We start from the raw sequence: 24,603 nt of genomic DNA on the forward strand, positions 1-24,603 counted from the left end.
ATAGAAGGCTCCCAACTCTCTGGCAGTTTACATTGGATTAAAAAGTTCTACTCTTTCTCTTGTGTGAGAGATCAGCAAGTTTCTGTGGCTGCCTCCAGACATACCCCTCAAACATCCATCTGCTTTAATTTAATTTTTTTTTTGTATTCTTGATATAATAATAATAACAATTTTTTATATACCGCAGGACCGTGAAATTCTATGCGGTTTACAATCATTAAAGATGTTACAGATAGAGTGGAATCAACAAAGTATAGACTTGGTGATTGACAGTTCTAGAGATCATTTGTTGAGGGCTAGGATTGTATAGGTTGGTTTCCTAAGTATTTCAGAAACAGCTGTGTTTTTAGACGTTTCCTGAATTCCCTATAGGTAGTAGGCACGAGTAATTGTTCTAGGTCTTTACCCCACAGAGCTGCTTGATGTGAGAAAAGATGTTGGTGATGACTTTTAAATTTACACAGAAACTTGACTCCTGTAACTTTAAATCAATTTAAATAAACATTTTTGAAGCATTTAAAAGTCCCAACTTAAAAAGCATCATTTTCCCTGCAGATTTACTCAATTGGTATTACCTCTCTATAGCCTACCAATCATGGCCTCCATTTAACTCAACGCCTTTTATTTGTGTGTGTGTGTGGGCGGGGGGGGGGGTTGTTCATACTGTACATCTTATCTGAATGTTTTCACTAGATTTAAGCTCCAAGGAGAACATAAGAATATCCTTACTGGGTCAGATCAACAGTCCATTTAGCCCAGTAGCTTCACAGTGGCCAATCCAGGTCACTAATATCTGGCAAAACCCCAAATAGTAGCAACATTCCATATATTAATCGTTGACAAACTGGTACACATAAACCTTGACATTTAAAATAAACCACCTTGAAAATGCCACTGCTTTCAAATAATGGCAGCTTTGATCAAAATGACGGTTTTATCTTAGTTCAAATCTATTTTATTAAGCAACAGTAAATACAACGGCAATAACAACCATGGGATACATTTTCATCAAACACCCGCGGAGGACTGGACTCTTATGTCCTCCCCGGACCCACCATACCCCACCCCCCAACAAAGAAGCCCCTACCCCCCTCCCACCCCTCCCCATCCCCCCACAGATACATAGAAACTCGTAAGCAGGGAACAGCATAGACACCGCAAATCACAGGTTCAGAGGTGGAGTCTATTCAAGACCCGACTACGACTCTCAGGAGTCAAAATGTTCAAATATGGAGTCCAAGTGTGAACAAAATCTCTGCTCCGGCGTCGAGAAGGACTAGCCAAACGGGCCTCCCATCCCATAAGTTCATGAAGGCGATTCCTCCAGTACCAGAATGAAGGTGGTTCAGATGACAGCCAGCAACACAAGATACATTTCTTCCCCAAAATAAAACATTTACTAAGAAATAATTTTTCATAAGAATTGTACATATACAAGAATGAGAAATGGGCAAACAGCATAGACTGCACGGATACTGGCACAGGGGTCTGCAACAAGCCCTGTAAAAAGGAGGCCACTTCCGTCCAGAAGGTCTGAATCCCCTCACAACTCCAAATACCATGAAAATAAGAATTTACCTCCCCCGTACAGCGGATGCATAACTGGGTATCAATGCAACCCATATGGTAAGCCTGACTCTGGGAAGCATAGGCCCGCAGGACAGTGACGGTTTTATCTTAAAAGCACTGGTCGCTAAGCCCATCGGGCAGAAACATGTAATCATGTCATCATTGCTGCTGACGTTCATTCAAAAAAATGAGGTGGTGATACTTCCAAATCATATAAACAGCTGATCGTTAACCTATAGCATTGCAAAAATGATCTGTTATGCACAGAGAATCAATTGTACAAAAAGACTCAAGAAAACCTTTGAGAAAAAACTTTAAGAATAAAATTTATTAAGAATTTTTTTAAAGAAAAGCAGACCATTGTATATTAAAAAGTTCAAACCCATGGAATCCATAGATTGCAACCAATGTATCCACCATTGCAATCTCTCTGTAACAAGAGAAAAAGATTGTTACAAAAAGAGCAATGGTGGATACATCAGTTACAATTTATGGATCCCATGGGTTTGAACTCTAATACAGTATATAGTGGACTGCTTTTCTTTAAAATTCCTTAATAAAAACAGTTTTTTCTCAAAGTTTTTATTGAGTCTTTTTGTACAACTGATTCTCTTTGCATAACTGATCATTTTTGCGATGAATTGTATTTTGGAAGTATTGCCACCTCATTTTTTAAATGAACATCAGCAGCGATGGTGACATGATTACTTGTTTGTACCCGTTGGCTTAGCAATCAGTGCTTTTAAGATAAAGCTGCCATTCTGGCAGAGGCAGCTGCCATTATTTGAAAGCAGTGGTGGGTTTTCAAGGTGGTTTTTTTTTTAAATGTCAAGGTTTATGTACCAGTTTGTCAATGATTAATATATATGTATACTTCTACTCTCCGTCTTTTGACATGTTCTCTAGAGATTTTTCAGTATCTTTTTTCAGATGAACATATAAAATTGTCATTATCATGGACACTCTTTTCCTGACAAAACACTCAGTGAAACGGAGATCCCCACTGGGATTGCTATATTGGACTGTTCCAGAGGAAAAGATAAGTGTATCCTTTTTGTGATTAAGTAAGATGATGTTGTTGTGAATTTTATAAGATATCACTGATTGGAAACTGTATGGATATAAGGACGCTTTTTTATGACTGATGATTGAATGTAATGGGTAATCAGCAGTATGTTGGCTATAACCACACTGACACAGTTGGTCTTTTTTTCCCCCCCTTTTTTAGGAAAGAAAAAATATGATGTGGGTTTTTTGTTTTTTTTGCATTCACAAGCAAAAGTTTGTATTGTGTATTTTTGCACTTTGGGTTGAGCAACATTGCACTACCAGGGTTGTAGTTGTTTTCAAACAGGGCCTGAATAAGTTCTTATACCTATACATCCTGCTCAAATTATGCATTTTGATAAGTAAAGACTCCATTTTCAAAATAATTTTCTAATTTCTCATGCACTAGAAAAATCTTCAAAAAATAGGACTTTGAAAAGAGTAATGTGAGATGGAATGTTGTTATTGTTGTTAGGTCACAGTTAATCTCTGGCAGCAATATATAATATAATAGTTCACCAATACTTCACACACTAGCGCTGAGCTCCAAATATTGATAATCACACTTTTTAGGATCCTCAGAACACCACCCAAGCAGTCTAGCTCATTGTGCCAGCACTAGTGTGATATTTAAACCTTCTTTAGATTTTCCCAAAATTTCTTCTCTATTCTTTAAAAAGAATGCTTGAATTTAGCTTTAAATGCTGCTGAACCAGCCCCCGCCAATGCGTTTCATTATTTCATCAGGGTCGGGGATAATGCTGGAGCAACTTGAAAAGCTACTCAGCTTTTCAATTTTCTCCGGCATTATCCCCGACCCTGATGAAACACATCAGCAGCGGTTGGTGCAGTAATATTTAACGCTAAGTTTAAGCGTTCTTATTAATAATGATACAAAAAAGAATAGAGAAAAAATTTTGGGAAAATCTAAAGAAGGTTTAAATATTACACTATGTTACAAGGATCAATGAGGAGTGCTGCCACACTGAGCTAGACTGCTCAGGTGGCGTTCTGAGGATCCTAAAAAGTGTGATTATCAATATTTGGAGTTCAGCACTAGTATGTAAAGTGTTATTGCTAGGTGCCATCGACTCATGCTCGAGTCCTAGCACCTCGATGGTGTATGTTAATATTTCATTAATCCACTCATACAACACTTACCTTATCCTTCTCATGAGGAAGAAGAGACACTGGGGGTAGACAGGAGAGAGATTCAAAACCCTGTCTCCCATCTGTAGCCCCTTTAGTGTTTAGTTGATACAGAGATCCATCTTTCAGAATTCTGCCATGCCCTACAGCACGTTTGATGGCCAATCGCAGTTGCTGATGAAAGGTAGAAGAAGCACTACCTCCAAAACACAAAGCCACATCCTTCTGCCTTTTCAAAAAGTGTTCAATATTTTTAAGCGTGGAGCCACTGGAATTTGCAAGGCCCTCAAGCGCTCGTTTAATCAGTTTATTCCAGTCAACATTTTGTTTACCATCCATCTTTCCATGGTTTTGTGGTTTAGGAAGAGATAACCTCCCTGGGTTATCAGGATCTTTATAGGAATTGAGTCCCTTATTTGAGACTTTCAAAATTGTTCCATCTTTAACACTCAGCTCTAATTGTTCCAGAGCTGTTTTGCGGTCCAGGCCATGGGATGAAGAGACAGCATTGCATATCCTCTCTTCAGAAGGGCGTTGTTTTTGCTTCTTCACCTTTTTAATCGCCTCCAAAATCCATTCTGTATACAGCGGGTTTGCGAGTTTAACCATGGTGAAGGACTCTGTAAATCCATAGAGTTTTAGCCCTTATCCCAATGCTGCACTAACTTCACATGATGAGAAAATGGATTATCGGATGGTACGAAACAGTAAATCATAGCATAACTTGATCAATACCAGTTACTCCCTCTTTAAATAAAATAGCTTTCTGAATGGTCAGAAAAATGTTTCAAAAACTTCTTCAGGCTTCCCAGTAAATTCCAGAATGGCTATCAATTCATTTTAAAATATAGAAATTCCATACATCTCACAACCTTAGTTCCAAGCACTGTGTCTGGTTTTTTGTCTCACATCCAATAAATATGAATATTAAACCTGAAAGAAAACAAGAAGAATTAATTCCAACAGATAGGAAAAAAATCTAATGTAATTATCATGGATTTGACATGAGATCCTGTAAACATAAAGAGTTGCTGTAAGACAGCAAAACACAGCCCCCTTTAACAAAGATCCAGCCCCCTTTAACAAAGATCTCTATGGCACCAGAACAGTCACTGTGAGCATCTAATATATGCTTCAACTATGTACATTTCCAGCTTTAGGATAGGTGATTATGCAATAAAATGATTAACAAAATAAAGATTATGAAGGCAGGTAACTTCACAGCTCACAATCAGACCAAAATTTCCAGTTTTACCCTCTTTTCTCCCACCAATCCTGTGCCCATTCATCTTTTCTTGATTTCTGAACTGTTATGCTCACCATCTGCAATGAGAGATTGCATTAATATTAAGGTGACAATCTTATTCACTTGTTTACAGTATTTGCAATATATTACTGTAAAATACAAATCATTTTGTAATGTATTTCAACCCACTAAAGTTACACAGATAAATGCATGTATTTTGATACTACCAAACTATAATTGGGTAAACTAAGGTAAATGAAGTTGTGACAAAGCAAATGGAAAAAAAACACATAAATTTAACTTACATATTCACTTTTCTAACATGCCTAACCAACAAAGCAAAAGCTGCCCATTTTTTTTTTCTGAGGCCTGACACTATAAATGAGGAATAATAGAAATGTTAGCACCATTATTAATACTGCTTATTGGTGTCCTTGGATAAAATGCTTACCACCTTCAATATGCCCACAAGTCCTTTCAAGCTCAAGGACTGTTTCTGTCTTTATTGGTGCTTCAGATAAACAACCAAATAGAGGATCCTACAAAATGCTTTCCCCATTGACATAAATAGGGGGGGGGGGGGAAACTTTAGCAGATCTGGCCCACAGCGAACTCAACTTAGTCATATTTAATCTCACAACATCATACGAGCATTTGAGTGAATGGTAAAGTAAACAGAAACTCTACAAGAGCCAAAAAATAATGTCCAATCAATCAACGTTATCAAAATGCTCCTAATATGTTAAGTTTTTAATGTACTCCTGTATGCACTCTGCCCACAAACTTTTGACCAACTGCAGGGGTAAAAACATGCACAGGCCCGAATGACAACTAAACCAAAACAAAAACTTCTGAACACACCAGACTTTACAAAAAGCTCCGACTCTACCTACCGGTCAACACCCAATAAGAATATGACACCATTATTTATCTTGTTGCCAAGGCCCTGTCAGATACTTCCGAGATGCCCCTGCCAGAAATCCCCCGACTATCCCAGAGACATCAGGAAACAGCCCGAGAATTACAAAAATTCTCGTAAATTCGCCGGGAAGGAACACAGTCTCAGGCACTGAACCCAAAACTGTTGAGGCCAACAGGGCCCCACCGCCCGAGACGCAGCGGTAGCAGCCAGGGCGGGTGCGGCCTGCTCTGCGTCTCCGGAGCCCGAGGCCTGGCGCAGGACAGCGGCAGGAGATGCAGGCCGCTGGGCCTGGAGCCTGGAGCGGCGAGGGAGGTGCGGCGAGGGCGCAGTGGAGACCCAAGGCCCGCTCCCCGCAGCGCCGGAAACGGCGGCAGAGGATTTACCGCCTCGGCTCACTCACCGAAGGGCGAAGGAGGTGCTAGCGAGCGGAGAGTCGCCGAGGCGCGGACAACCCCAGACTGACGCGGCGGCCATCTTGCAGAGAGTTGAGTCGATGAGGAGGGAGGAGGCTGAACAAGACGGAACAGCCGGGTGCGGGGGAGGGCGCGCGGAGATAGAACAGCGGTTAGGTTGCTGAGCAGAAGTGGAGAAGGAAGGTGAGGTAATGGGAGATCCTAACTAGGGGGGCGGGGGGCAACAAGGGGAGGCGGAGAAGAAGGAACAGGGGACGTAAACAAGGGCAGAGGAGGCTGAGGACCGGTTTCTCAAGCAACGAAGGGAGACAGAGGACAATCAACCGGGATCCAAACAAAGGGAGGGTTGGGGAGGGAAGAGGAACTCAAATACTGTAAACGAGGAGTCCGACGAACCAGACACGGGAGGGAGAAGGTTAAATGAGACAGGGGACCCAAACAAGGGGCAAAGACGGGAAGAAAAAGAACAGGGGGCCCAAAAAAGGAGAGAGAGTGGGGATAAGGGACTCAAACAAGAAGGTAAAGAAAAAGGACAAGGGATCCAAAAAGGAGAAAGATGATTAACAACTGAGCCAAACAACTGAGAGAAAAAGGGTCTAAAAGAAGTGGAGAAGGAGAGGACAGAAGCCTATAGAAAAAAAAGGGGGGGGGATACAGGACAAAGGGAAGAAAGTGTGAAGAAGGGAGGAAAAAGGAACCTGAAAAGAGGGTGATAGTAAGTGATGAGGTGCCAAAGTGATGGGGAGAATCAAGAAGGAGGACAGAAAACAGAAAGATCAAAGAGGAGGTGAAGAAGAATGGAGTGGGCACTCTTGACTGGGTGCTTGGCAGTTAAGAGTGAATCTGGGCAACATAAATCTAAGGAAGCAGCATGCATTGAAAGGAGGCTGATATATCTGATGACCTTAAGATTGCACAAAAGTGAGTGCAATATGGCAGTGACCAAAATCAGAAGAATACTTAGGTGCATAGGAAGGGAAGAGGTTATCAGTATGTGTGCACACATATAGGACTAGTAGGTGTCATTATTGGGCAATAGTTAACACTTACTTTCATCTGCTACTTTCACAACATCCCCGGCATCATTCAGCTCAAGTTTCAGAACCAGGTTCTTGGAATTTAATTCAGATCTTCCTTATGGCAACTTGCTACACTGTTTTTAGACCAAGCTTTTTTGTTATGTTCATGCTGAGTTGCCCGTATGTGAAATAAGCAACTAAATGTACTGGTACACGGAAGGTTTTATGTGTATGTAGCATATATGTGAGTATAGTGTGATGAATGTGTTATATCTAATTGCATGAAAGGGAGATACTTGTATGTCTGTATACACAGAGATTGCGCATTTAGCTGTGTATACTGGGGATTTGTTATGTAACATAGTGGATGATGACAGATTTATGGATTGTCCAGTCTGCTCAATTGCCTTCTTCTCTGGCTCGGTACATCTCTGGATAAATAAATATAATGTATCCCCATACTTTATACCACCTTCCTTCCAAGTGATTTTTATTCTGTTTCTATCAATGCCCTCTTAAGAGGCAGATTTTAAACTGAACTTAGAGAGAGACGTTCACATATTATTTTACAAGAAGCTCAGAGCCTCTTGCAAAATTGGTGCAATAGTGCATCTCGATGTCACTCCACATCCAGAGAGAGCAGCTATTTTAAAAAGCTGTACGTTATGTATCAGAGCATGTAAAACAAGCCCACATGTGCTTGGGAAAAACTTTTCAAAATCTTTGCTCCCCATCTGCGCTCACACCTCATCCTGCCACCGTAGTCCTTCCAATACACCAAGACATTGTTTCCCTTGCCCCTACTCCCAAGACATCAGATCACTCTTAACCGACACACACACTGTAAGTGTGGTGGGGGAGGGATAGGAAGGAAAGATGGTGCACACGAGATGAGAGGACAAAAGAAGAAGGATTATAGGACATGGGGTAGAGGGGAGGAAGGGAGGAAAGGAGAGATACTGCAAAGGGGTAGATAGGGGCGAGAAAGGAAAAATGTTACATATAGAATAGAGGGGAGGGAGACAGACTGCAAGGAGAAGAGCAAGAACGGGAGAAATGTTGGGGGGAGAGGGAGAAATTTAAAAAATTATGGTGGAAAGGAGGAAGGAAGAGATGTTTGACCAGGACACAAAAGAGGGGAAGAGTGATGATAGATAGTAGGAGAGAGGCAGAGATGTTGGACATGGCAGAAAAAGGGAGAGAATGCTGTATGGGTTAAGGTAAAAGAGAGATGTTGGGCCAAGGGTGCAAGGGAGGGAAAGAGAGAGAGAAGTTGAACATAGAAACATGATGGGAGATAAAGGCCAAATGCCCCAACCAGTCTGCCCATCTGCAGTAACCATTATCTCTTCCTCTCTGTAAGACAGGGGTGTCAAACTCAATCACATAAGGGGCCGAAATCTAAAATAGGCTAAGTCGAGGGCCAAATTTCTATTAAGATACTTAGTCTATTAAGATCCTTCCTCACCCTGAGACACCTTTAGTGCGGTCAGGCACTTCTGTGGACCGCCCTGCTCCAACCTAGCTGTTACACTGGGACTGGGTCCTTCTGCCTACAAATGGGTACTGAGGCAGCGTGGTGAGGAGCTTGGAATGCCACTGCACAGTTGGGCACTTAGCTTTGACACAGTCACCAAGGGCCACATAAAACTACCAGGCAGGTCAGATTTGGCCCCCCGGGACTTGTGTTTGACATGTGTGCTCTGCAGTGGCGTACCTAGGGGCCCATCATTTTTTGACACCCCCCCCCCCCCCCCCCATGTAAAAAAATATTTTTTTGTAATGACCATGAAACGGAATAAATGGTCAGAATAGAAACAGGCAGTGAAAATTTTCTTATATTCCAAACATAACATAACATAAATTATGTCTGAATTGTCATGACATCAGAAGTACATATGGAGTAGTTGCAGGTGATGCTTGGGACAGTTCTGATTGTGTTAGTTCGGTTTTATGTGTTTTTTGAATAGAAGGGTTTTTATTTCTTTTTGAAGGTTTTGCAGTCTGTGGTCGATGTCAATTGGTTGTAGAGTTGGGGGTCGAGTGTTGCAGCTCGAATGGCTAGGAGGTTGTCGAACAGTTTTTTTCTTTTGACGTTTTTGGTTGGAGGGTGTGTGAATGGTGCGTGAGTTCTCCTATGTCTGGTTGAGGTGGATTGAATTATTTAGCTGAAGAAATTAGTTACCCCCTCATCCCACACACATTAATTCTCTTCCATTTTTGTTCCCATTATAAAAAACACTGATAAGTTCCCAGAAAAAAAATACATTAAAATAAGAAGTGAAAACAAAGGCCCCTACAGATGAGAACATAACATAAGAATAGCCTAACTGGGTCAGACCAATGGTCCATCATGCCCAGTAGCCCATTCTCATGGTAGCCAATCCAGGACACTAATACCTGGTCAAAACCCAAAGAGTAGCAACATTCCATGCTACCGATCCAGGGCAAGCAGACACTTCCCCCCATGTCTTAATAACAGATTATGGACTTTTCCTCCAGGAATTTGTCCAAATCTTTCTTAAAACCAGCTACACTATCTGCTTTTACCATAACTTCTGGCCACTTCATTTTTAAGTTTAGATCTTTCCTTTCAAACAGAGACCTTGCTAGATGTCAAATACAGCACAAGGTAACTTCACATGGACTTAGCTGTGCAGGAAATGTGAATCTCCTCATACACCCACCATATAGGGCAAAAATGTGCAAAGGTCTGTTTTTTTCTTTCGATCACTACATAGCCTAATGCCACACAAGCAGCGCTGTTACAAACATATTCTGTAGGTCAATGCTAAGGATAACAAAGTTTCCTTCCTTAGACCAGAAGGAGATACTGATAAACCACTGGAAGAGATCCCAAAACAATACCCAAAGACCCACTCAGTGTGTGAACCAGTTGAGTGGAGTGGACTAACTGGGGGGTGGAAATGGGCCCGGAGTTTGCTCAGCAGAATTTCCCAGACCACCTCTTCCTCTCATTGACACGCTGCCACCACCACCACTAGGAACACCTCACTGGGTAGGCCAGCTATGCTATAAACTTTATAAAACACATTATTATATTTTCTTATAAAGCACATATTTTAACTGAACTCTCTGACATCCTCAGCCTTCCATTCACAAAAATAGAAGGAAGAAAAGTTCCCATTTCCTGCTGTCTCATGTCCCCGGCCTATACAATATTTTTTTTCTGCAGACCCTTCAAAAGTCTGACCAAATCCTCGTTTCACTTGCATTATAAAGTACTGAGGATGCCATCTCTCCCCAATCCCAGGTCCTAAAGTCTAAGACAGTAGCGCAAACTAATGCTGACAGATTCAGGAAAAAAAATTTTGATTCGATTCAACCTATTGAATTGGTTTTTCAATTAGATTTTCCTGCCCAGTTGGGTGATTTTTTTCAAAACTCCTGGTGGGTTTTATAGCTTTTTCACCCCCTTTGGCTTCTCCTAATCACACTGGTGCTGTGGTGTAAATAAAATAAAGAAACAAAAAGGACTTTTCCTCTCTCTGTTAAATCCTAGCTCACGTTTGCAGTCCAACACCAGCTCTGGCAGGATACACATTTCAAATCTGACATATTATAATCACAAAACAGAAAATAAAATTAATTTTTCTACCTTTTGTTGTCTGGTTATATTTCAAATCTTGTTGGTCCAAGGCTCTGGTTTTCTTCTGATAACTTGGGGTCTCCTTCTTTCTTCTTTCTGCATGCTAACCATCCATCTGCCAACTCTGTCCTCCCTTTCCATTTCCCTTCCCTCCCCAGGAAGTCTGGTATCTTTCCTTTTTTTCATCTCCCTACACAGATCCACCTTTTCTTAACTACCCTTTCATCCGGTATCTCTCCCTCCTTCCCCACCACCCGAGTCCACCATCTCTCCCTTTCTTTTCCCAATTTCCCTCCTATCCAGTATCTCTATCCCTCCTCCACACCATCCCTTGTGTCCAATTTCTCTCCCTTTCTGTTCCTTCCCTCCCTAAATCCCATGGTCCATCATCTCTCTCCCTCTCCTCTATTTTCAGACCCATTATTTCTTCCTTCCCCCCAAAGTTTGGCATATGCACGTCTCTTTGAACACCCCCTTCCCTCCGTGTACTTCTAAACCAGGGTCCCCCCCCCAAAGGCCTGTCCCCCCTTAAAGGTCTGCCTGTCCCCCCTTGAAGGCCTGCACCCCCCTTGAAGGCCTGTCCCACCTCCTTGAAGGCCTGTCCCCCCCCTTGTAGGCCTGTCCCCCCCTTGAAGGCCTGCCTGCCTGTCCCCCCCTTGAAGGCCTGTCCCCCCCCCTTGAAGGTCTGCACCCCCCCCGAAGGCCTGTCCTCCCCCCCTTGTAGGCCTGTCCCCCCTTGTAGGCCTGCCTTCCTGTCCCCCCCTTGAAGGCCTGTCCCCCCCCTTGAAGGTCTGCACCCCCCCGAAGGCCTGCACCCCCCTGAAGGCCTGTCCCCCCTTGAAGGCCTTCCTGCCTGTCTGTCACCCCCCTCCTCCTTGAAAGCCTGCCTGCCTGCCCGCCCGCCCCACCCCGAAGGACAGATCGCCCCTGGCCTCCCCGCACCACTATGAAGCAGCACTACCTATGCTCCCGGCCTTGCCGTTCAGTCCCCCCCCCACCACCCCCGAAGGACCGCTCGCCCCACTGACCTTCCTGCACCACCTATGAAGCAGCCGCAGCAGGATCCCGACATCAGCGATCTCTGCGCTGCTTAGGCACTGCTTCCTGCGCCGCGTTCCCGCCCCTCTTCTGATGTCAGAGGAGGGGCGGGAGCGCGGCGCAGGAAGCAGCGCCCAAGCAGCTCAGGTATCGCTGAAGTCGCGATCCTGCTGCGGGCTGCTTCACAGGTGGTGCAGGAAGGTCAGTGGGGCGAGCGGTCCTTCGGGGGTGGTGGGGGGGAATGAACGGCAAGGCCGGGAACACCCCCTCATGGCTGGCACCCGGGGCGGACCGCCCCCCCCTTAGTACGCCACTGGTGCTCTGAGATTCCACGTATCTATCCCATGCTTTCTTTAATTCAGACACAGTCTTTGTCTCCACCACCTTTTCTGGGAGACTGATCCATGCATCTACCACTCTTTCTGTAAAAAATAAATTTCCTTAGATTACTCCTGAGAAGTGGCGTACCAAGGGAGGGCGGGGGGCGGTCCGCCCTGGGTGCACGCCCCAAGGGGTTGCACAGCCGGCCACCCTCCCTCCCTATTCTGCAGCTGCTGCTTTCCTTAACCAGCAGCAGCGGCAGTAAACTATAAAGAGGGTGTCCGCGGCTTATCTTGTACTCCCTCCAGTGGTTCTTCAGCATCTGGCCGGCTCTCCTGCTCAAAGCTGCAGCCGTCGGCTCCTCGCTCGATCTGCAGCTGTGTCGGAAGCGTTCCCTCTGACGTCATGACGTCAGAGAGAAGGCTTCCGACATGGCCACGGCTTTGAGCAGGAGAACTGGCCAGAAATGCTGGGCAGGGAAGAGAAATGTTGCTGCTGCACAGGGAAGGGGGGAGGGTAGAAAATGCTGCATAGGCAAGGGGGGCAGAAATGCTGCAGCAGCACAGGGACAGGGGGGTTTAGAAATGCTGCACAGGCAAGGGGGGAGAGAAATGCTGCACAGGCAAAGGGGGAAGAGAAATGCTGCTGCTGCACAGGGAAGTGGGGGAGAGAAATGCTGTTGCTGCAGCACTCAATTGGGGAGAGAGAGGGAAGGAGAGAGAAGGAAGACAAGGGAGAGGAACCAGAGATGCCAAGTCCATGGGAGGGAAAGGAGAAAAGGAAAGGAGATACCAGACCATGGAGGGGGAGGAAGAGATGCCATGGCATGGGGGGAGGGAAGGGAAGGAGATAGAGATACGAGACCATGGTGTGGAGTGGGAAGGAAGGAAGGAAAGGAGAAGAAAAAGAGAGAGATGCCAAAGCATAGGGGAGGAGGTGGAGACAGAAAAATGGAGAGGGGGTGAAGCTGAAATGAATCAAATGCAAAGGAGAGAAGGAACACAGGATATACAGTTTATTGAAGGGACATAGAAAGAGGGAAGATGCCAAATGGAGGAGAGAGAGGGTGGACAGTATATGGAATTGGCAGAGAGAGTGTGGGCAGTAGATGGAAGGGGTAGAGAGAGAGGGCAGAAGCTGGGTGGAAGGGGCAAAGAGAGGGCAGATGTTGCATGGAAGGGAGAGAGGACAAACACTGTATAGAAAGAAGAGAGCAAAGAGAAGATGATTAAAGCAGAAACGACAAAAGGTATAATAAAGATTTTTTTGTTGCTTTACTTAGAATCAAGTAGTATTGTAACTGTATTGATAAAAGTTTATAAATAGGAAATGAAAATAAGGCAATTTTGGGGGGACTAAACCCCTTTCCTCAGGTCAGGACAGGATACCATAATAGCAGTATACTGTACTGTTCTGAAGAAAGATTTGGCCTCTGAAAGCTAATTGAAAATGGATTAGTCCAAAAAAATTGTATTTTCTTATTTCTCATTATTTGTTTTATTTTTATTTGTTAATTTGTAAAGTGGTGATTGTTATATATCAGTTTTTTCACATTTACATCTACTGTATTAGGGGATATGTGTCACTGTTTTTGTGGTGTTGCATTGTATGCAGAGTTTCTTGGTTCAGTTTCTTGGTTCAGTTTAACTTTTGTCTACATATTCTATTTTTAGTTTGTGATTATTCCATATTGGGTGAGGTGTATGTCTGTTCTGTGTATATGAAAAGGACATATTTTTCAGTTGGCATTGACTGCAGGATCAATTGACTGTGTGGGATCTGGCTTGTTTAGTTTTACAATGTATGTGTTGATGTTCTAGTGCTCACTGCAGTGTTTAAGATGCTGCCTTTTCCTAGGTACACTCTTGTGCGATATTACTTGTTACTAAAAATCATATTTTTTATATAGATGAGGGGGGTGTCAAAAAATGATGGGCCCAGGGTATCACATATGCTAGGTATGCCACTGCTCCTGAGGCTATCACCTCTTAACTTCATCTTATACCCCCTCATTTCATAGCTTCCTTTCAAATGAGACTCGTCTCATGTAAATTTATGTATCTAAACGTCTCTATCATATCTCCCCTCTCCTACCTTGCCTCTAAAGTATACAGATTGAGATCTTTAAGTCTGTCCCCATAAGCCTTATGACAAAGGCCACATACAATTTTAGTAGCCTTCCTCTGGACTGACTCCATCCTTTTTATATCTTTTTGAAAGTGTGGTCTCCAGAATTGCACACAATATTCTAAATGAGGTCTCACCATGGGAGTGTATGAGAGGGAGGGAGAGATCCACAACAGGTGTTAACGTTTAATGTAGTGATTCTAATATGTCAGGTTTTTTTTACGAAGGTCATTTCATAAATAATGCACAGTATTTTTTTAAATTTACATGTTTTGGGGGGGTTTTTCCAAGTATTTCTTTACAATCCTTCAATATAGTCTCCCTGCTTTGCAATGACTGAGTCCCAACGTCCAGGAAGCTTCATTATTTCATCCAAGACACCATTTTGTTCAGTTGCCGAATGGCTCGGGTACCGACGGAAGAAAGCTCGTCATCCAGAGATGCAAAACGATGTCCACGCATATTTCAACTTTGGAAAAAGGTCAAAGTCTGGTGGACTCATGTCTGGACTGTAGGGAGCATGAGGTAATACTTCCTAGCCGTATTCGCATAGTTTTTCAATGACAAATGGAAAGCTCCATCTTCCCACGACCAAAAAAATTTCGATGAGCTCAGTCAAAAGTCAAACAAATGATGATCTTTGCTTATGATCATGAAGGCATCATCATCACAGACAAAGTTCCATGTGGAATAAGTGTCACAGCAGTGTATTATCTTGATTTTTTGCAAAAAATGCGCAGAAAATCTTGGCTGGGCCACTCATTCTTCACAACAACGCTTGCCCGCACATAGGGAATGTCATTGAAAAACTACACGAATAAGGCTGGGAGGTGTTACCTCATGCTCACTACAGTCCAGACATGAGACCACCAGATTTTGACCTTTTTCCAAAGTTGAAACAACCTATGCGTGGAAATCGTTTTGCATCTCTGGAAGGGCTTTCTTCCACCAGTACCCGAGCCATTCAGCAACTGAATTAAAATGGTGTCTTGGATGGAATAATGAAGCTTCCTGGATGTTGGGACTCAGTCATTGCAAAGCAGGGAGACTATATTGAAGGATTGTAAAGAAATACTTGAAAAAAACCAAACAAACATGTAAATTTAAAAAAAATATTGTGCATTATGTATGAAATGACCCTCGTAATTTACATCTACTATTTTTTTATATTTTGTACTGGAATCACTTGTCAGGGCACAATTGTCCTGTGCGCTATTGATGGTGTACCGTCTTGGGGTGATGGCAGCAGGAGGAATTCGGCATTCTTCCTACCATGGACATTCAAGGGGAGCAGCTTTGGGGGTTCCATCATGAATGACTGTGCATCCCTCCTGCTGGGGGATGTGTCAGGGGCGATGGGGGTTTCGATGTCTTGGGTGGGGTTCCTGCAGGAAGGACTGGGCATCCCTCCTGCCGGGGGATGTCTTGGGGTGGTGGCAGCAGGAGGAATTGGGTATTCCTGCTGCCGCAGACATTCTGGGGTGGGGGGCGGCTTTAGGGGTTTCGACAGGAGTGACTGAGCATCCCTTCTACCGTGGCCACTAATCTGATCGCGGCAGGTGCGTCGTAAGTGGTACATCAGAGGAAAGGCCCTGCCGAGGGCTGGCTGCAAGCAGCCTGCTTTGAGGCTGCCTCCTGCTCACTGGCTGTGCTCGGGTAAGAAAAGAAGAGAAGGAGAGAGGGAGGGAATGAAGGAGTTTGTGGTTCTGGATCGCCACTTGCTTCTGCCACTTCGGGGCTTGCTGAAGGGAGGAGGGTTTTGCAGTTTAGTACTGCTGCTGCGTTGGTGTTTTGGGGTGCTGGAATTTGAGAGTGTTTTAGAAAAGGTTTCTAACACACTCTCAATTAATCAGAAAACCAGTTATCCGGTATCAACCCAACCCTGTGGGTGCCGGATAACTGAGAGTCTACTGTATTATCAATGTAATTAATGATTCTTTGTAAATGTTTGTGTAATGATTTTGGATGTTTTTATTATAAGTCGCCTAGGTTTAAGATGAATCATAAATATTTTAATTAAATAAATATAGTACAGGCACCTATAGGGGTATTTATAAGGTTTGTAATTTTGGATTATAGGAGGCAAGGGGGCTGGGAGGGGGGAGGCAATGGGGGAATAAAGGGATTTATTATATACATGAAGTTTTATTAAAAGTTTAGAACAGTTTATGTAATAAGAACAATGTAACAATTAATTTGGGAAAAAATCATTAAAAATTAAAAAAATAAAATAAAATAGGCACACACTGTATTTCAGCAATCAGCCTGCATTAGGAGTCATCTGTACATAATAAAAAAATATATCCACAGCATAATTGAGCCATATGTTTTGGTTATTGCCATCAGTGATATTGTTCAAAGGTAGAGGAGGTAGAGAAGGAAATTGAAAGTCTGTTGTTGGGGAAAACACCCTCCAGGGTTTCAAGACTAAGCTGGACAAGTTCCTGCTAAACTGGGACATACACAGGTGAGGCTGGACTCATTTAGAGCACTGGTCTTTGACCTGGGGGGCCACTGCGTGAGCGGACTGCTGGTGGAATGTTGCTACTCCTTGGGTTTTGGCCAGGTACTAGTGACCTGGATTGGCCACCTTGAGAATGGGTTAATGGGCTTGATGGACCCAGTAAGGCTATTCTTATGTTCTTATGTTAAATTTTTGGCGAGGATAGAAGAGGAGTATGGAGGTGTTAAGAAATGTGAAGCTGGACACTTTGATTCTATTGTAACTTCCTATTGTACCTGCTATTGTAAATTCCTGGTCACACAATCAGGAAGTGACTTCAAAGGGAGAGCCGAGGCTGGCTTAAGCAGCAAGTTGGAGATGCTGCTCCCACTGGCAAAGATGGCAGAGGTATGGGGGGAAGGAAAGGCATGTGCGGTGGGGGAGCGGTGAGAAAAACCAGGGGCGGAGAGGAGGAGAGGTGCCGGCACCCCCACCAAGAGGGTGTCCGGGCCGGTCTTCCCCCCCCCCCCTTGTTCCCCCCTTAGTACACCACTTGCCACAGACTTTTTATGCTGTCATTTTTGAGGGGGTGAAAACAAAGTGGGTTAAATAGGAGACCTCCCTTAATCCTTCCTGAAAAAGGCTGCCCAAAATGAACACTTTATTTTAAAAAAACTATATGTGCCAGGGAGCAGCTGTAAATTCTGATGTTGATCTATTTAAGGATATAGTTTCAAGTTTATTAAAAGATATTTTAAACCGCCTATTCAAATTTCTAAGCGGTTTACAATATAAAATTACATAAAAACAGATTATAAAATTACTTGAAAACACGTAAAATGAGGTATACTAAATAACAACCAAACATAACAAACAGCTTTGATCTGAACATGGTAAGTTAAAACGAATATAGTGGGGAAGAACTACAATAATTATAGAAAAGATAAAACATAAAAAGGTAAAACAATAGGTTAGGATTAAAACAGCAATAGTTTAAATTTTAAGATTTAGATTTTGCCCTTATACCCGTATTCACCTTCTGAAGTGTGGAATACAAAAGTGTTCTGTCCTTGTCCCACCCAAACCATACCTCCTTGCCATCTGCGCATGGTGCGGATTTACACATGTAAATTTCAGCTTCTAAAATTGGGTTTTTCTGTGGGTAACCATGATACACATGACTGTATATACCGGTGAAAATCAAAAAAGGACTTCTATGTATGTGAATGAATATATTTATTTATTTGCTTATTTAGCACATCCTCCCGAATGGATTACAAAATAACAGTCTTAAAAATAAGCCGTACAAGTGATTAGACAAATACAATAAAAATACACCAGAAATTTTAGCCCACTAGGTTCTCTTCCACATATCCGTGCTAGTCTAAAATAAGTTAGCTTTTACAGCCTTGTGGAATCCAGGAGGTAATTAAGAGAGCTCAAGATGAGAGGAACTCCAGACCAAATCAAAAGGATCTGGCAGAGGGTAAAAGAAAATGCCTCTCACTCTGAGACCATAATGACTGCTTGGGAGAACAAAGTGGTAACTTCTTAGATTCATAGTTGGGAAACATGCTGTGAAATGGTCTGAAAGCCAGAACCAGTGCGTTAATATATTAAGGTATGTTTTACCTCCCTGCCCCGCTGCGGAACCTAGGCTCATTCCAATTATTCCGAAAGCATCTGAAAACCTGATTTTTCTCCAAAACGTAAAGCTATCTATTTAAAATGTAAAGCTAGCTATCCTCTTCATAACCCCTAATTTCTTTTTTTTTGTTTTGTTTTTTTTTTAATCTTTATTCATTTTCAAAAATTACAAGTATACAACATTCATTCAGAAATACCTTAATTCATCACTTGACATTCTTATTTGTATTATTTCAAATAAATAATTATATAAGAAACCCACCCCTCCCACCCATTTACTAATAAATAACAACTATCAATATATTATCTGTCATATTCCCACCCCCCCCTTATCTTATCCAATATTCTGGTGTTTAAGATGTCTGATCACTAGAATAAATCATCAATGGCCCCCAAATCTTTTTAAACTTATTATAATTACCTTGTTGCATAGCAAGCACCTTTTCCATTTTATAAATATGGCACACTGAATTCCACCAAAAAGTATAATTTAGTTTAGTATAATCTTTCCAATTCCCTGTAATCTGCTGAATGGCAACCCCTGTTAATATTAATTAAAGTTTATTATTATTAGCTGAAATTGGGCTTTTAAATCTCATTGACGTACCAAATAATATAGTATAGTATAATTTCTTATTTATGTCCTTCCCTCATTTATTGAATTACCTGTAAACCGTGTCAAGCTCTATCTTTATGGAGATGATACGGTATACAAACTTAGGGGTCCTTATATCAAGCTGCGGTAGGGGTTTAACGCGCATAATACCGCCTGCTGCGCTAGCCACTAACGCCTGCATTGAACAGGCGTTAGTTTTTCAACCGGCCACGGGGGTTAGCGCGTGATGAAATGTCTGACGCGCTAACCCCGCTAGCGCGGCTTGATAAAAGGACCCCGTAAGGTTTAGTTTAGTTTTTTGTTTATGCCTGTATAGCGGGAAATGTACATGTGAGGAGATATGCTATGTCTCTGTATATTGGACGTGTTTTGTACAGATGTTTGTGCATAAATGGGGAACTCTCTTTGTGAGTATAAGCTGCAGTGATTAGGGACTTTGTGTATAGAATGTATACAGGAGTTTGTACATAATGAATAAATATCTCAGTTTTATGCAATCATTACTTTCATTAGTGTATTTGCAGATTACTTTGTGACCTTCTTTGTGTTAGAATCATACTTTGAAGTTAGCTGACTGCTTCCTGCCTTTATAAATAGAAATGATGTGGTTGAAGCAAGCACGAGTTGGGTAATAGAAACAGAACAATCAGTCCTTTTAAGATGGATGAACAGTTGTCCTAGCATACACTTCATTATTAAGAGGATATTCAGTTACTGTTTCCACTGTTCATATTACAATCCCTTTCCTCTCCTCCATCTGCCCCTCCTATCCTTCCTTCATCAAGTGTGTGAAAGATGGCAAGAAGAGAGAGGTTGGTTTGTCCTTGAGGTACAAGCAAATAAATTCTATCACCAAGAGAAAAAAAAACCACCAATTACGGTAGCAGCGGATTCTCAGAAGCAAGCTGCTTATTCATGTTCTGCTTTCCTTGATAAGCCAATAGTATCTTGCTGTAGGTATAAAGAACCAATGCCGAGAGCGGGTTGGTAGAGGAACTGCTACACTGTCCAATCAGCTGTTTCTCTGGATCTAGTGACAGAATGCTCTTTAATGCAAGTACATCACAAGAGTGTGTGCATGATATTTCCTTCGTTTAGTACCGAGTGTATTACTTTGGCTACATGTACAGATTTGTCATTCCAATAAAGTTCTTTAAATCATTGGAGAAGGGAGGGAGGGGAAATACGGAAAGAGGGTGGGTGAGAGTGATGTCAGGGTGCAGAGGCAAGGGAGGGTTTATGTGTGAGCATCAGCTGAGAAGGAAGGCAGAGAGGGGAGGGGACCTGCTGGATGCTGCTGAGCAAGGACACTGAGGGGAAGAGGAGTCAGAGAGGCCTGCCAGGTAGGAAAATACAGGCATGTAACACCAGGAGCTAGTGAGAGGTTTTGTACTGAAGGGAATAAGGGGAAAAAATACGGAGCAGCACAAACGATGCCTTTTGACTTAAAAATGGAGACACACAGTGACAGATAGGGAAGAACAGACAAGGGACTTCAGACCTGATCGAGGAATAAAATTAAAAGAGAGTGAGTAGGAAGAGAGTGAGAGAGAAACTCATATACCAATTACACAGTAAGAAAAATGAGGAAATAAAACATATTTAAGGTGTGATACCTTTTTTTGTTACGTTAATAATAGATTTCAAGGGCAATTCTATAACTGGGCACCTACATTTATGCACCACTGGGTGCATAAATGTACAGAATACAAGATCTTTCACAGCTAAGTATACATCTACATGTATAAGTATCAGCAAAGCAACATTTGAGTTATGTTTTTACTGAAAAACAATGTATTACATTGACGAATGGTGTTACTTGATAATTAGTTTGGATGCAGTCTTGTTCAGGACACGATGATATAATACTGTGACTTTGTATTTTCCTCTATTTGACATATATCTCCTTTTAACATAAGAACATAAGCAGTGCCTCTGCTGGGACAGAGCAGAGGTCCATCATGCCCAGCAGTCCGCTCACGCGGCAGCGAATCAGGTCCAGGACCTGTATAGTAATCCTCTATCTATACCCTTCTATCCCCTTTTCCTTCAGGAAATCATCCAATCCCTTCTTGAACCCCAAAACCGTACTCTGTCCTATCACGCCCTCTGGAAGCGCATTCCAGGTGTCCACCACCCTCTGGGTGAAGAAGAACTTCCTAGCATTGGTTTTGAATCTGTCCCCTTTTAATTTTTCCGAATGCCCTCTCGTTCTTGTAGTCTTCGAAAGTTTGACGAATCTGTCCCTCTCCACTTTCTCTATGCCCTTCATGGTCTTGTAAGTCTCATCTCCCCTCTAAGTCTCCGCTTCTTTTATTATATGTGGAAATTTGTGAGCCGTCTTGGATAAAGGCAGATTAAAAATGTTTTAAATAAATAAATTAAGGGGAGGCAAGAGGATTGGGACTTATATACCGCCTTTTTGTAGTTTTAACACCACACTCAAAGCGTACTTCAAGCATGTTCCTTATGTGTCCCTGTGGGCTCACAATCTATCTAATGTACCTGGGAAAGTGGACGATTAAGTGACTTGTCCAGGGAAACAAAGAGCAGTGCAGGGTTTAAAGAGTGTAGTTATCAAAATGTAGTTAATACAGGCTATTTTGCATTAACATATACTATTTTAACACAGGGTCCTATTTTTAATACATTAAGATCCTGTGCTAAAATAGTATGACATCTAGTAAAATAGCATGTCTTAACCATTTTCCACATTGATAACTTCCCCCTAAACTCTTTCTGTAAGGCAGTGTCTCTTAAACTATGTGCCAAGGCACATTGATGTGCCCCGAAGAGGCTCCAGGTGTGCCACGAGAGATTCCAGAATTTTAATTTATTTTTAAGAATTCCCTTCATAAGTATACACTAGAATAGATGACATGTACGTCGTATATGCAAAAGTCTGTCAATGTTATGAGTGGCTCTGTGTATAAGGATACAGCCGCCCAGACAAGCATCATTCCCTCCTGCTGCAACAAAATCCCCTGCACTGAGATGAACCACCCCCGGCAAGGAAACCCCTCCCCATACTTAAAAAAAAAATCAGCAGAAGGGATGCCCACTCCCTCCTGCCCCCTGTGGCCCCCAATTCAATCAGTGCCTTAGACTCTTCTCTCTATCCCAGGATGCACCGGGAATGGTTCCTAAGGACCAGATTGGCTCAGATGTTTAAGGCCTTTCCCAGGGGGTGTCTGAGCCAATCAAGGCCTTAGGCCCCCTGCCCAGTTCATTCTGGGATACAAAGGGAGGAATCTAAGGTCTTGATTGGCTCAGATGCCTAAGACCCCTTTCCTTGGAGGTGCCTTAGGTGTCTGAGCTAATCAGGGCCTTAGGCCCCTCCCTGTGCATCCCAGGATCCACCGGGAAGGCCCACCATTTTTGGAGTGATGGAACTGCGAGCATGAGGAACTGGGCATCCCTCCTGCTGTTGTCTTCATGTAGACATGTTGGTTGAGGGATTTGGGGGTGGTTCATGGGGGGGGTCATAGGGACATCTGGTGGCAGAAGGGAGTAGGCATCCCTCCTGCTGATTTTTTGTAAAGTATGGGGAGTGGGGAAGTGGAGAGGAGTGGTCTGTTTGGTGGGGTCTTGGCATATAGGGTCAGTTGGGGGGGTTGCAGTGGCAGGACAGAGTGGGCATCCCTCCTGCCGGTTTTTATTAAAGTACAGGGAAGGGGGTCCTGGTGGGAGGTGGTCAGAGGAGGAGGTTGGTTCGGTTCGCCAGGGAGGGGGTTCACGGCGGCGGCAGCAGGACATCCCTCCTGCCTCTCTTTATTTTTCTTCTGTAGTCATCGGGCCCCCCCACCGATGACTCCATCATTGAGGGGGGGGGGCTCGACGCACATTTTTTTTTTTTTATGGAGCAGATGTGCACGTGTAACACACGCACAATATCTATGCTATGTAAAAAAAAAAAAAAAAAAAGCCCCAAACAGCTGAGCAGCAGGAGGCTGCCTTGAGGCTTCCCCTGACGCTCAGCTGTTGGGGCTTCCCCAAACTAGCTCTGTGCATGTCTGAGAGCCAGTTTCTAAGCAAGTGATTGGATGGGATAACAACTACCTTCTACAAAACTCATTTGCAAGGGAAGCCGTTTAAACATTAAGAACATAAGAATAGCCTTACTGGACCAATAGTCCATCAAGTAGTCCGTTCTCACAGTGGCCAATCCAGGTCACTAGTACCTGGCCAAAACACAAAGAGTAGTAACATTCCATGCTACTGATCCAGGGCAAGCAGAGACTTTTCTCATATCTTCATAATAGACTTTTCCTCCAGGAATTTTTCAAACCTTTCTTAAAACCTGCTATGCTATCCACTTTTACCATAACCTCTGACAATGCATTCCAGAGTTTAACTATTCTCTGAGTGAAAAAATATTTCCTCCTATTGGTTTTAAAAGTATTACTCTATAAGTTCATCGAATGTCCCCTAGTCTTTTTAATTTTTGACAGAGTGAAAAATCGATCCACTTGTACCCGTTCTACTCTACTCAAGATTTTGTAGACTTTAATCTTATCTCCTCTCAGCCTTTTATTTTCCAAGCTGAAGAGCCCTAACCTTTGTAGTCTTTCCTCATACGAGAGGAACTCCATCCCTTTATCAACTTGGTTGCTCTTCTTTGAACCTTTTCTAGTGCTGCTATATCTTTCTTGGGATAAGGAGGCCAGAATTGAACGCAACACTCCAGGTGAGGTGGGCACTATGGAACGATACAGAGGTATTATAGCATTCTTAGTCTTGTTAACCATCCCTTTTTAAAAATAATTCCTAGCATCTTGTTTGCTTTTTTGGCTGCCGCCACACATTGGACAGAAGGTTTCATCGTATTGTCTACAATGATACCCAGATCCTTTTCTTGTGTGCTAATCCCCAAGGTGGACCCTAGCAACCGGTAACTGTGATTTGGGTTATTCTTCCCAATATGCATCACTTTGCATTTGTCCACATTAAATTTCATCTGCCACTTGGACCCCCAGTCTTCCCTTTTCCTAAGGTCTGCATGCAATGTTTCACAATCCACATGCATTTTAACAACTTTAAACAGTTTAGTGTCATCTGCAAATTTAAGCACTTCACTCGTCGTTCCAAGTTCCAGATCGTTTATAAAATAAGTTAAATAGCACCGGTTCAAGTGATTGCTCTTTAGAAATGGGCCAAAAAATCGGATCACAGTGACCCTCACGGTCTTAATGACAGTTTTAGTACATCTAACCCTAAGAGCGTAACTGCTAATTGGTGCCAATTAGGACTGATTATAGCCAATAATTTGCTGTTAATTAGAATTAATAGCCAATTATTGAATGGTCATATGTGCAACTTATGACCTTATTCTATTATTTGCATGTGCAAAATCGTGCACTAGTCAGAAATTTGAGAGCTTAAGTTTATAGAATTAGGAGGATATTGCATAGAATTAAAGATAGGTGACTATTGCCC

General features: G+C 42.8%; 2 protein-coding genes across 8 annotated transcripts in view; one reads left to right on the top strand and one right to left on the bottom strand.

Moving 5' to 3' along the window:
- The window catches only part of KAT6A (lysine acetyltransferase 6A), a 408,346-nt gene extending 401,870 nt beyond the window's left edge, over positions 1 to 6,476 (bottom strand). The window contains exons 1-3 of one of the 3 annotated variants that reach the window (XM_033949338.1): positions 6,334 to 6,422; positions 5,021 to 5,088; positions 3,778 to 4,698 (exon numbers count right to left, since the gene is read on the bottom strand). In XM_033949338.1, coding sequence (XP_033805229.1) covers positions 3,778 to 4,374 — 597 coding nt within the window. In that variant the 5' untranslated portion in view covers positions 4,375 to 4,698; positions 5,021 to 5,088; positions 6,334 to 6,422. Of the gene's footprint in view, positions 1 to 3,777; positions 4,699 to 5,020; positions 5,089 to 6,333 lie in introns of all 3 variants that reach the window. The other 2 variants (XM_033949341.1, XM_033949340.1) reach the window with 2 other exon arrangements.
- Positions 6,476 to 24,603, top strand: part of AP3M2 (adaptor related protein complex 3 subunit mu 2) — an 88,362-nt gene continuing 70,234 nt past the window's right edge. Inside the window, exon 1 of one of the 5 annotated variants that reach the window (XM_033949343.1) lies at positions 6,476 to 6,529. The gene's annotated coding sequence lies outside the window, so the exon portion shown is untranslated. Of the gene's footprint in view, positions 6,535 to 6,798; positions 7,268 to 13,551; positions 13,584 to 20,419; positions 20,511 to 24,603 lie in introns of those variants that run through there. The other 4 variants (XM_033949346.1, XM_033949344.1, XM_033949345.1 and 1 more) reach the window with 4 other exon arrangements.

Source organism: Geotrypetes seraphini, chromosome 6, assembly GCF_902459505.1.
Source record: "Geotrypetes seraphini chromosome 6, aGeoSer1.1, whole genome shotgun sequence".
In the NCBI taxonomy this organism is placed as follows: domain Eukaryota; kingdom Metazoa; phylum Chordata; class Amphibia; order Gymnophiona; family Dermophiidae; genus Geotrypetes; species Geotrypetes seraphini.